Source organism: Sus scrofa, chromosome 4 (genome assembly GCF_000003025.6).
Source record: "Sus scrofa isolate TJ Tabasco breed Duroc chromosome 4, Sscrofa11.1, whole genome shotgun sequence".
Taxonomy (NCBI): domain Eukaryota; kingdom Metazoa; phylum Chordata; class Mammalia; order Artiodactyla; family Suidae; genus Sus; species Sus scrofa.
In genome coordinates this window covers 129,906,605-129,918,999 of record NC_010446.5, presented here as the reverse complement: position 1 = coordinate 129,918,999, position 12,395 = coordinate 129,906,605, and the positions used below count along the sequence as shown (strand labels likewise).

The window sequence follows — 12,395 nt, the reverse complement described above, 5'->3', positions numbered from 1 at the left end:
GTGATGGGCCCCCTCGGATAAGACAATGGACACTGAAGAAGGAGAATGACCTCCAGGACACTGAATCCAACACAGATCAGACGTGTCTCCCACACGAGCCTTAGAGAGTGAACCCCCGCCGCAGAACCGCAGCTTAGCTTCCAGATTTATCTCCAAGAAAAAAAGTCAAACGGATCGAGTGTTTGGCGTATTTTTTAAAATACGCTTTTCAAAGAAGTTTCAAATTGTTTTGTAGTATCTGAGAAGAAATGATAGTGCCACAGAAAACAGAGCACACAACGGAGGAAAAAGTGTGTTGAGAGGCTAGAAGAACAGGGCGAGGGGCACAGCCCGGTGAAAAGTGTCATTCACCCACAGAGCGAGTCGGTACCATCTGCAAGCATATCATGAAGAACTGGGAAGACCGAAACCAGAGGGGATGCCGAGAGTTTGGGTAGAGGAGTGCAGAAATAGGGAGGAGAGATGCTATTTTCTGCTACTTACATGTTTTGTGGTGCAGTTTGGCTTTTAAACTATATATTTGTATTGTTTTAATACTTTTTTAAAAGTTTTGGAAACTACCATAAGTGTCACTAAATATACGGATTTCTGAGAGGTCTAGTTTGGGATCCTCTCTAGCTTAAGTAAATATATTCGGCAGTATTACGGTTGCAAAGGACATTTCTAATCATTATCAGATCACCGTCTCCCTGAAAATGTTTTTCCAACCTCCTGATCAGATATCATGAGACTCTCAGGCCAATTCAACAACGCAAAACTATTTAAGGGAAAGATTACGTCTACATTTCCAACAACATACCGCTACTTTCATTTCATCTTTGCGCTCAAAAGTACCCAATTTTCTAAAGTCAAATGGGTTTTTTTTTCCTGTGTTAAGAACTCACAATAAAATTTTATAGTTCTAGGAAGCCTGAAAAGTGAGATGTTCCCCCTGAAATGAAAGAGCATATTTTGTATCCTATTGGTGAAATCTTAAATGAAAGGTATTTCTTCCATTTACTTCTTTCATGGTTCTGACTTTCAGTGTCGTTGTTCAGTTAGACAATCAGATGGTATCCTTTTTATGCGGAATCAAAAAAAGGATACAAACGCACTGCAGAACAGAAACAGACTCACAGACTGAAAACAAACTTATGGTCACTGACGGGCGGGGGGATGGACTGGGGTTTGGGGTCGGCTGGTGCACACTGAGGCCGGTGGGGATGTGCTGTGTAGCACGGAGACCCCATCCAGGTTTCTGCGGTCATCCGGACGGGAAAAGAGGTGAGAAAGGAGGGCTGTGCGTACGCGCGTAACTGAGTCACTTTACGGAACAGCAGGAATTATCACAACGTTGTAAATCAACTCTACTTCAAGGAAGCCTTAAAAAATGAAAACAAATCTATTCACAAACATTCAGTGTTCCTTACATCTTCCTTTGGTTTTTTACTATTTTGATAAGGACACATCTGGTAAATGATTAAACTCATCCCATTAGCAGGTAGCAGTTGGGAAGCAAGGGCTTGTGTAGAGCAAAGAGATGTTTGGGTTTGTTTTTTTTTGTGGTCAGAGTGTTGACACACGTTAACTCACGTCTTGGCGATCTAAGTCTGGGCAAGCCCCTTCTTTGACCCTCAGTGGTTTTTTTCCCCTCAAGAGTATTTATTTATGTATTTTTCTCTTGGTCGCACCCGCCGCATATGGAAGGTCCCAGGCCAGGGGTCCAGTCGGAGCTGCAGCTGCCGGCCTACGCCACAGCCACGCCAGATCCTCAACCCTGAGAGAGGCCAGGGATCGAACCTGCGTCCTCATGGATCCTCGTCAGATTCGTTTCCGCTGCGCCACGACGGGAACTCCCGACCCTCAGTTTCTTCATCTCTGACACCCACCCTCCAGGTCCATTCTGAGGGTTAGAATAACATCAGCAAAGTACCAGCAAAAAACAAGACCCAAAATAGTTATTGAATTAGTAATGGCCATTCTTTTCTCTCTTCTGTTGTCTAAGAGGCTTAAAGAGTTTGTAGACTTTGCCATCCAAATACCCAAGTTTAAATCTTGGCTTTTCCATTTTTCAGCCTGCAGCCCTTGGGTAGTTATTCTTCTTTGTCTTGGTTTCATCAACCTACAGGTATAATTATAAAAACCCTGCAATGAGGTAGTGATGAAGAAAATATGCATTCTACCAGCCCAGTGACTGGCCAATAACAGTTTCTTAGAAACTCGCAGGAAAATTCAGTCTCCCTCCTCTACACGGCTGCTTGGAGCCAAGTGGAGTAAGAGACATGGCCTATGAAGATGGCCTGTGATGCATTTGAATTCATGCATCTGCTTGGCAGACTCCTCACCTACGGCCACTTGGCCATTCAGTCCTGTATCCAGGGGCCCCCCTCTGTGCCCCCTCTGCTTACATGCGTTTTGTGTACCTGTCTTCACTACTGTCACTCGGTTCATTGAAAAGTGACTGCTTGAACTGGTCACTGAATTAAAAAGCTGGCTTATCAAGTGACTCGTTGGGGAGCCCCGCTGACATCAGGAGACGGAGACCGTCGGACATTTGCAGTGGCCTCTGTAGACCCGCCACGGCCGCAGGGTTTTCTCTTTGACGTTGGCTTTTTTTTTTTTTTTTAACTTTTGACAAAAGCACTAGGTTTTTCACTTTGAGGGCAGACAGAGACATGATCCTATTCACACAGCATATTCCCTGGCAATTAAAATATTATACGGCGCATCGAGGATACTTCTTAAATTGCCTAATAAATGAATAAATCAGGGAATATTCCTGAAACCACCACCATGCCACAAGAGCAAATAGCTAGAAAGGAAAACCAAAACCAAACTCCCCATTTGAATTAAATGAAATCCCAAGCCCACTGGCATGCAAATTTTATTTTGTTTCTTAATGATGCAAATCTCAAGGGAACATTTAGTATGTGCTTGTGCTGTTTCAAGAAGTGCAAAGGTAACTGAGCCACAGTTTGCCACCCCCAAGAACTCCCACTTGAAATGAAGTCACAAGCAAGGCCTTTTCACTACACAAAACTTCCCTTTTATAGAGACTTTGCTTAAAAATGTGAGCAATTTCCCAGATGGAAGATCTGAGTAATTGCTTAAAGGTCATATTTCCCCCCAAATCGGTCTCCTCACCCTTCCCTCCTCACTGCGCCGGGTGAATGCACTGTCCGTGCGGAACCTATGGCGCTGATGACTTTAACGTCCTGTGCTGTCACTGTCTGGAAGCAGAATTTTTAGACCAGCAAACAAATAACAAGGTAACAGTCTTACCTCGTCCCCCCGCATGAACAGAAACCCCTGGTGCACATAGCACAATAACATGAAGCAGCAGTTTCCTAAAAAAGGAAAACAATTGGGAAAAACTTAGTTGGACATTGATGACCTATAATCAGGTAAAATCCAAAATGAACTCTAGTGCAAGACTAAGACGTCAACCATTACTTTAATTAACATCATTTTTTTTTATAATGTCATTACTAATACCATTTATTTTTTTATTTTTTTATTTTTTTGGTCTTTTGTCTTTTGTTGTTGTTGTTGTTGTTGTTGCTATTTCTTGGGCCGCTCCCACGGCATATGGAGGTTCCCAGACTAGGGGTTGAATCGGAGCTGTAGCCACCGGCCTACGCCAGAGCCACAGCAACACGGGATCTGAGCCGCGTCTGCAACCTACACCACAGCTCACGGCAACGCCGGACCCTTAACCCACTGAGCAAGGGCAGGGACCGAACCCGCCACCTCATGGTTCCTAGTCGGATTCGTTAACCACTGCGCCACGACGGGAACTCCTAATTAACATCATTTTAATAGTCACACTGGTTAAAGGCAAGGCTCCAAATTGAAGTTACAGCTTTGCCGCTTACACTGTCTTGGCCATGCTTTTTATCACTCTGTGCCCCAGTTTCTTCATCTAGTAAATCTTATCTCATAAGGTCTGACGATCAACTAAAAAACTTCATGTAAAGCACACGAAACAGTACCTGGCACACAGGAAACTATACTTAGTCAACTAGCAGAGGTGACCTTACGAGCAGTAACGTATAAAGGTTTTAACGTCAAATCCATCAGAGTATCATTCAGATCACTGGCACTACATTCGCGTGTCCTTGGTTCTACAAACAGTAACAGCCTGAGAAGTGAGCACTGAACACCCGATCAGACGGGATCGGAGTCCACAACCACCACAAGGCGAGGGACCGGCACCCTGATGGCAAGGTAAAAAGGTAAAAACGTTTCGCGATTTTCTAGTGTAACCGCATTCTTGATAGATCATGTTGATGAGTCTTCATAATTGGCTTTATCTGCCTCCCAAATGAAAATCACATGGAGAGTTTCAAAAAGCAAGGATGAGCGTACTGAAACTAGTTTGCTACCTAGATTTTCCTGCTAATGTAGATGCTGAGTCTGTTTTTCTTTCAAACCCAGAGACTCCCCAAAGGACGTTTCTGAAAATGCACTTTTGTGAGGAGCGATTACAAAGCCCTCTGAAAATCATTCTTCTTTTTTTTAAGTTCCTGGTGTCCTCGTAGTAATTGGTACATTTTCTATTTATTACCAATACTGCTTTTACCTCTATCAACTAGAGTACGGAACATCTTGACATGAGAAAGTGAGCCATATAAATTCTACTATTACAACTGTACACTTATACTCACTATAAAATTATACCCTTCTCTTGCTATAATGGGGGAATATCGTTTGTATTAAAACAGTAGTAACCATTTTTAGGAAGCAGAAAAGTCACCTGTGCTCATTCTTAGTATGGAGCACAGCTTTCACAAGACAGAATACTTAATCTCATTAATGCTGCAAATTATCAACTGAATCATTACAAAAATCTCAACTGATAGAGGCAAATTGTTGAACCATATTTTAATGAAGCCTATGAAAGATCTTCATATGTGCTGCCATCCATGAGTTGGTTCTCAAATATTAGTTTGCCGAGAACGGCCAGAGAGTTTTGTAAAAAACCCAGACCCCGGGGCTTGTCAGAGACTATGATTCATAGACTTGGACTGGCTCCTCAGCATATACACATTTTTAACTGGGTGAACCTAATATCCACTGTGTGTACCAAACAGAAAAAATAATTTAGAACATTTACTATTTATAGTTACATTGTCCTTAAAATGCACTTATTATTTTGCTTAAATCACATATTTCCAACTTTATAACATGACAGAAGTAAGACTATTTGATATAAAAAATCCCTTTCTGCTGCTCTAGAGCATGGTTTTCTAAGAAGTGTTTATCGGAATCACCTGCACGGCTTGTTCAAGGTCGCTGGGCCCCAGCCAGCGGGGCTCTAACTCAGTAGGTCTGGGACTGAGTTATGTCCAGTCCCCAGGCAGTGCTGACCCTGCGGATCCGAGGACCACACTCTGAGGGCCACGGTTCTCAAACGGTGATGCTCTGGCTCTCGTTACCCCAGCTGCCTAGGGGCAAAACCTGCTGAGTTTTACAAACGACTACTATTTGGGTTCTGCCCGCCCCACCTTCACCTCAGATTGCTTTAGAATTTGTCCATGGCACAGGGGTTTTGAGCCACGTCCCGGGTGATTCTCATGTGCAAAGTTGAGGGCCGCTGTGTGAAACTGAAATCACGTCTTTGGGTTCTCCGGGACGGAGCCCAAACTGAGCAGGAGTGTGAGTAAAAGGAAGCACTTTTCCTATCAGATTTCTATTTAAATCTGATAAAAAAAAGTTTGCATTTTCAACGGGCAGCACAGACATCAGTAAGACTAGAAAAAGCTCAGGATTCAGCCACTGAAGGCGAGTGAATCAGAATTATGCTGTTTTAATAGAAAACGGGCTGTGAAAAGCAGCACGTCTCACCTGCCCCAGGTACCGCAGCTCCCTGAGAGCTTAGAAACAGCCCTCGGGCGTGTTCCCTGGCAGGGCGAGCATCACCAGCAGGCTGCCGCCCGCCCAGAGGCCTCCCCGGTGGGCTCAGGGCAGAAAAATGGAAAACACCGTTCTTTCTGGACGTGTCAGCACGTCCCTTCCTGGGCTGAGGCAGGAAAGCCTGCACAGAGCGAACCTCCTCAGCCAGGTGGTTTTAGGGACGATGACAAATCAGTTGAGCCGCACCTTCACCACGTGTCCCCCTGTAGGAACTTGACGACTAGTGGAGAGTAGGGATTTTCTTTCTCTTTTTCTAATTTTGCCCCAAACTAATAGCCAACTGCTGGGCTGCACCCCCGCAGGCCTGCAAGGCTTGCAGCTGCCCAGCCTCAAAGCTGAAGAAAGAGCTGGAAGACAGAGACAGAGAGGCCATCTTACACGTCTGAAGCAAAAAGGCCCCCGTGGTGTCGGACAGACGGCAAAGCAGGAAACGCCACAAACGCCGCTGGCTGGAGGGGGGAAGCTCCCATTTATAGGGAACTGACATCGGCTGGCTCATCAGTTACCAGGGAAACCAGCAGCGCGGGCAGGGGGCGTAGAGGCGGTTCCTGACCAAGCCTTCTAATTGGGGGTCATCAGTAAGGCCAGCTGGACTGGATAGTCAGGTGAAGGAAGCAGGGTCTGGACGCGCAAGAGCTGGGACGGAGCAAAAGCGAGAGAGCAGCCACTTGAAGGGCTGACCTTGTGCCTAAGGAGGAGCGAGGAGAGTCGAACGCTTCGCTGGGTGTTCAAGGCCATTATCATTCAGTCCCGCCCCTCTTTTTGGAGCAGTGTGGGTCCAATTACACGAGACACCCCAAAGATCCAGCCTTGTCACCGTATTCTCTACTCCATGGGCAGACCTCCCAAGTGCCTAGAAACCCTCAGTCCCCACCTGTCAGAATCTAAGTGTCATCAAAGCCGAATGTGAACGACACCTGCTCGGTGAATTTTCCCAGGGCCCCTAACGAGCACTGGATCTCTCTGTGCCCTGGATGACGGAATTGTAACTCGGTTAAGGCCCCTTGTGCGTCGTATCTTCTGTGATTCATTAGTAAGTAGACGTCTGAGCAGGTGACAGGTCTTCACTTTTTATCCGTTTCTTACACGAAACCGACACAGTAAGTGTTTTTAAACAGGAAGAGAACCATAGTAAGATCTCTCGGTGATTGAGGATGTCAGTTCTTCCCTATGAACCTAATTCTTTTAACACTTAGGAAAAGCAAAGTAAAATAAGGGTGCTTTTAGCTGGATGTCCAAAGAGGGAAAATAATTTTTTTAAAAAAATCTGCTATGGTAGGGTAGGTAGAAAGCTTCTTCTTCTCCTTCTTTTTAAATTTATTTTATTTTATTTTGTCTTTTGTCTTTTTAGGGCCGTACCCGAGGCATATGGAGGTTTCCAGGCTAGGGGTCTAATCAGAGCTGTTGCTGCCAGCCTACACCAGAGCCACAGCAACTCGGGACCTACGCCACAGCTCACGGCAGTGCCAGATCCTCAACCCACTGAGTGAGGCCAGGGATGGAACCCAGGACCTCATGGTTCCCAGTCAGATTCATTTCCGCTGCTCCACAACAGGAACGCCCCCTTCTCCTTTTTCTTTAAACTGTTTTTCTCATCTCTGAAGTGGGAACACAAAGAAGAGATTAAGCTTAGTTGACGCATCAGTTCGGTAAAGAGCCCAATTCCATCGCTGAATAAAATGGACGTGTAATTAATCCACGCTTTCTGGGAAATGTCTAGTTAAGCTGTGCTTATCTCTTTAGTTTTGCCCCTCCTCCTGTAATATTACACTTATGATCTATTTCCTTAATAAAGAAAACTCACTCACGCTTCCACATTAGCAGATGAGGCTGCTCTCATGGGGGACACCTGTGCTTTGGGTTTCCTGCCTGCTGTGCTGAGCACACCCTGCTAGACATGCTGGAGTCCTTGAATTTAAGTTAAAATTAAAACTGCATCGAGATGTTGCAGAGAAAATAACACAGTTAATAAGAAAATAACAGTGGCTGGGAGTCAAAAGACTAATCCTGGTTCTATTTCAACCTCACTGTGTGACCTTGGGTGGCTCATTTCAAGTTTTTGAGTCTGGGCTGACTCATCTATTATGTAATAACATAAATGAATTTTATGTTTTACACTCCAAACATAAAACCCTGCAATTTTTGTGTAGGGTGCAGTCCTGTTAATACACTAGAAGAGAAAGATCAAGTTACAGTCTTAGCAAGATGTCCTATAAATCACTGCATAGACAGGATACACTGTTTAACCACAGCTCAAGAAAGGTCTTCTGGCAGTTCTGGTCAGTTCTGTTTAAATCGAGTAACCTCAAAATAGTCTACTCAGTTTGCTAATTTGTTCATATATTTCGCTAACCCCAACAAAAAGTCTAGTTGGCGTATTAAATATGAATATTTTTCAAATATTAAAACCATGTCTGTTTTTGTTTACTTTTTTTGTATATGTCTGGACCATGTGTCACTATCGCAAAGTAACAAAAATAGACATTTAACCAAGTTTGAAAGAAGGTAACAGTAGGCTATGAAACACTCAATAAAGGTTCAGAACATACAACTCAATAATATCTGAGGCTATCTAGCAGAATGTGAAATTCCCTGTGTGCTGGTCTGTGAGCCACATTTCCAGTCTGACATAAGCCACAGTCAAAACCCAGCCAGGCACGTGAAGGGCGAACAGCTGATGGGGATCAGGCAGGAAACGGAGACCCAAAGAACAAACTCGGAGTACTGAGGGAGCGACTATCCGTCCCAGGCAACTTCCCCAACTATCCTTAGAGCTACCCCTCCTCCTCGTTATCTAAGGGCCGAAGTTACTCTAGAGGGATTTCCAGCATCTTTTGGTTTAGGGCACCCGTGAGACTCGAAGGTTCTATGATCTATGTCTCCAGGCTGCTGACGCTCATTCCTACACAAGTTCAATTTGTGAATAAGACACTTTTTAAAATGAACTGGTGACTTTCATTTAAACCATTTGGAAAAAGTAAACTCATCTGAAAAGCACACGCATGTAACATACATCAAGAATTTCAACAATTTCCATCACACAACATTTACAAGCCAAAAAAAAATGCTCTAAGTCGTGGCGGCTTTACAGATTTTGCTCTTTACTAACTTCTAAGATACAGAGTAGTAAAATTCCTGTCTTTTGTTCCCAAAATAACGGAAAAACAATTCTTATCTGAGCCGTGGTGATAAAGTTGGATGATTCAGGGAATAAAGTGTTGTTGATAACTTATATGCAATGACTTTCTTAGAGCTTCAGTTCAACTCAGTGGGTACTTGCATAACCGATCCAGTGTGAAACATACCAGAACTCCTGGTTAAATTCCGAGCACGCAAGCAGCTCATGAAGTGCAAGGGGGGAGAAGTGCCGAAGGACTTCAGGTGATCAGAATGCCTAGTGTGATCGATCACAGCAGGAAGAAATACACCCACAAATCAGTCTCTCCTTGAAATACTGCAGAGATCGGTTCCCTGATCCCTCCCTAGCCTAGCCAAGGACTTGGCAAGCGTTACTGGTAAAGATTTTTAAATGAATGCATGAATCTTCAGCCAATACAACGATCAGGGGGTCTTGAGTTTCAACAAATACATAGCTTCTCTGACGTTTTCTACCTGCACGCTGATCCCAAGATCAAGAAGCCAGGTCATCCTAAGCTCCATTTATTTAGCTAAGAAAGGAAACGCGTTTAAAGTCTTGTCATGATCTGGTCTCTGTCTCTCTCTCCAGCTCCAGTCACTAGAATAGGTGCCCCAACAGCCTCAGTTCTCTCGGGCCCTCAGAGGCACTGTGCTATCCCACCCCTGAGCCTTTGCCACCCAGGCTCCGTCTAGATTTCATTTCCTCCCAGTGCTGCCCTCCCTCCTTCCCACCGACCGCGACTGTTAGAGGACCTCTCCCAACATGCCCGTCTCCCTGGTCAGTGCACTTGGTTGCTTCATCTTCTGTCCACTACACTAGGCACATTGGAAGGCAGCTGTCTTGCTTCTGTGTTGCTCACTCATTGTATCGCTTCCACTTGGAACCACACTAGACACGTAGCCAGAGCTCAGTAAACATTTGTTGGATAAATGAGTGAATGAATGACAGAACGTTAGCCTTTTATGAGAATGAAAATGAAATCTTTACTTTGCAGAGCTGCAAGGTCTGTACTAGGTCATAGTTGCAAAGCATGGCAAGGAAACTAGCATAACTATTCTAATAATAATATTACTCTTGTAATAGTATGATAGCATGTATTATTCTAATAATAATAAAATGTATTATTCCCCTGCAACTTCACAGATTACCAAGCAGAACATATAAATAACTCTCAAAATTACTTTCTGGCGTTCCCGTCGTGGCACAGCAGAAACGAATCTGACTAGGAACCATGACGTTGCAGGTTCGATCCCTGGCCTCGCTCCGTGGGTTAAGGATCTGGCATTGCCATGAGCTGTGGTGTAGGTTGCAGATGTGGCTCGGATTCTGCGTTGCTGTGGCTGTGGTGTGGGCCGGTGGCTACAGCTCCAATTAGACCCCTAGCCTGGGAACCTCCATATGCCACGGGTGTGGCCCTATAACGACAAATGTCAAAAAAAAAAAAAAAAAAAAACTGCTGAAAAAAAATTGCTTTCTGCAAATTACAATTCCGCTCCTTGAGACATCATTTTATTTTTAACATTTATTTGAATACAAAGATAACTAAGGAACTTTAAAAATAGAATTTCATGCTAACTAGGAAATAGATTTTTAGATCCCACACTTCGTTCTCCCTTTGGTTATAGAAACCCTTTAATGACCATAATAGCCTGCCCGGCAAGCTTTCCAACAGTATATGCTGAATCCATGTACCTAACACTGACTCTTGGCTTTAATTTTTTTTATTAATTTCACAGATTCACACTAGGTAATCCAATTTAAAGCAGCCCTTTGAAATAAAATGGCTTTAAAGATCCAGTTTGTTGTTGTTGTTGTTTTTAGGGCCTCAGGTGCAGCGATATGGAAATTCCCAGGCTAGCGGTCGAATCTGCAGCTGCCAGCCTCCACCACAGCCACAGCAACTTGGGATCCTTAACCCACTGAGCGAGGCCAGGGATGGAACTGGCATCCTCTTAGAAACTCTTCGGGTTAGTTACACTGAGCCACAAGGGGAACTCCCAAAGATCCCGTTTTAAAACTGTCCATGTTTCTGGGTGACTAATCAGAATTGTGATGATTTAAAAAAGTGCCCCGGCTCTTACAAAACATCACCACAAAAGGATGGTGGAAAATTAAAACCTCAGGGTTCATTAGGCGAATCGTATGCTAAGGTTTAATTAAGTGGCCTGACATTACCATGAGCTAATCAGCTGCTTCTCCCAAGCTCCTTTCCCTATAGGGTTGGTAGCATTTACTTCAAACTGAAGAACTCTGAATTCTTCACAGAAACTGAGTTTTTCCAAGAAACAAGTTTCTCTGCTCAGTCAGTAACTACGTTTCCTCTGCATGTGTGTGGTTGGAGCTGCGAGGGGCTGCAACCTGAGGTAATCCTGAATGACCCTTAATTTTCTGCAGCCCACTCCCACTGGCAGCTGTCAGGGAACAAACTGGCCATCCCAGGAGGCTGCTGGGCAGCCATCTAGGAGGACAGGGGAGGCTAGAGCTTTGACCCAGGATCCCCTAGCCACCCTCCACGAGGGTCCCCCCACGTGCACGTGGTCTAATTTCCCCTCAGAACTTCCTCGGTGTAATCCATTCCGTTTGGTTTCTCCGTCTCCCCCCGCCCCCCATCATCTGGACTCAATTTACAAACCCCAAACTGCCCAAGAATTTATGCAGGGCCTTTTCTCGAAGGGACGTGTAAACCAGACAGGACAGAGGCTAGGAGCTGAAGCTCTGCTTTAATCTGCCAGTCGGTCACAGCCACCGAGGGGAGCATGAGTCAGCAAAGGGGACCTCTCCTGGCGCAGTGGCGAAGGGAGAGCCCGCGGGGCAGGAGCTGGCAGGGCGCGAAAGGAGGGCGCGTGCTTGCCGGCGGAGGCTGCGGCGGCCAGACGGGAGGTGGGGGACCTCCCCCCGCCTCTCCTGGCGGCCCTGGACCCGCAGGGACCAGCGGGATGATGCGCCAGGCCCTTCACGATCCGCTTCGCTTCCCGCCCCGCTTTCTGGGAGGGTCCAGGCAAGGGACTTTGATGGAGAAAAGTGGCGGGAAACCTGCCTGGGAAACAGATGAGACCTGCGTGAACCGCGCTGGGTCCGGCGGCTGCCAGTCTGACCTCTTCTCGGACCCTGGCAGGCACGTCCCGGCCTCTCGGGTCGCGGGCCCCTCGCCGCAGGAGGACGGTGGCGGAGGTGACCGGCACCTCCTCCCGGATTCGTTCGGCCGCGGGCGCGTGCATGTGCGTCCTCTTCGGCGGGGAAGCCGGCGTCCGGCCGGGCTTGCGGGGGTCGGAGGCCAGAGCGAGCGAGCCGCAGCCGGGCTCGGCGGCCGGCGGCTGGGGAGCACATGCTCGTCCGAGCACGGCCGCCGGGCGGGCTTCCT

At 46.0% G+C, this 12,395-nt stretch overlaps 1 protein-coding gene across 1 annotated transcript in view; it reads right to left on the bottom strand.

Annotated features, from left to right (window-relative positions):
- Positions 1–7,240, bottom strand: part of COL24A1 (collagen type XXIV alpha 1 chain) — a 331,418-nt gene extending 324,178 nt beyond the window's left edge. The window contains 2 exon segments of the mRNA XM_021090341.1: positions 3,262–3,326; positions 6,274–7,240. Of these exon segments, the coding sequence (XP_020946000.1) occupies positions 3,262–3,326; positions 6,274–6,365 (157 nt within the window). The 5' untranslated portion in view covers positions 6,366–7,240.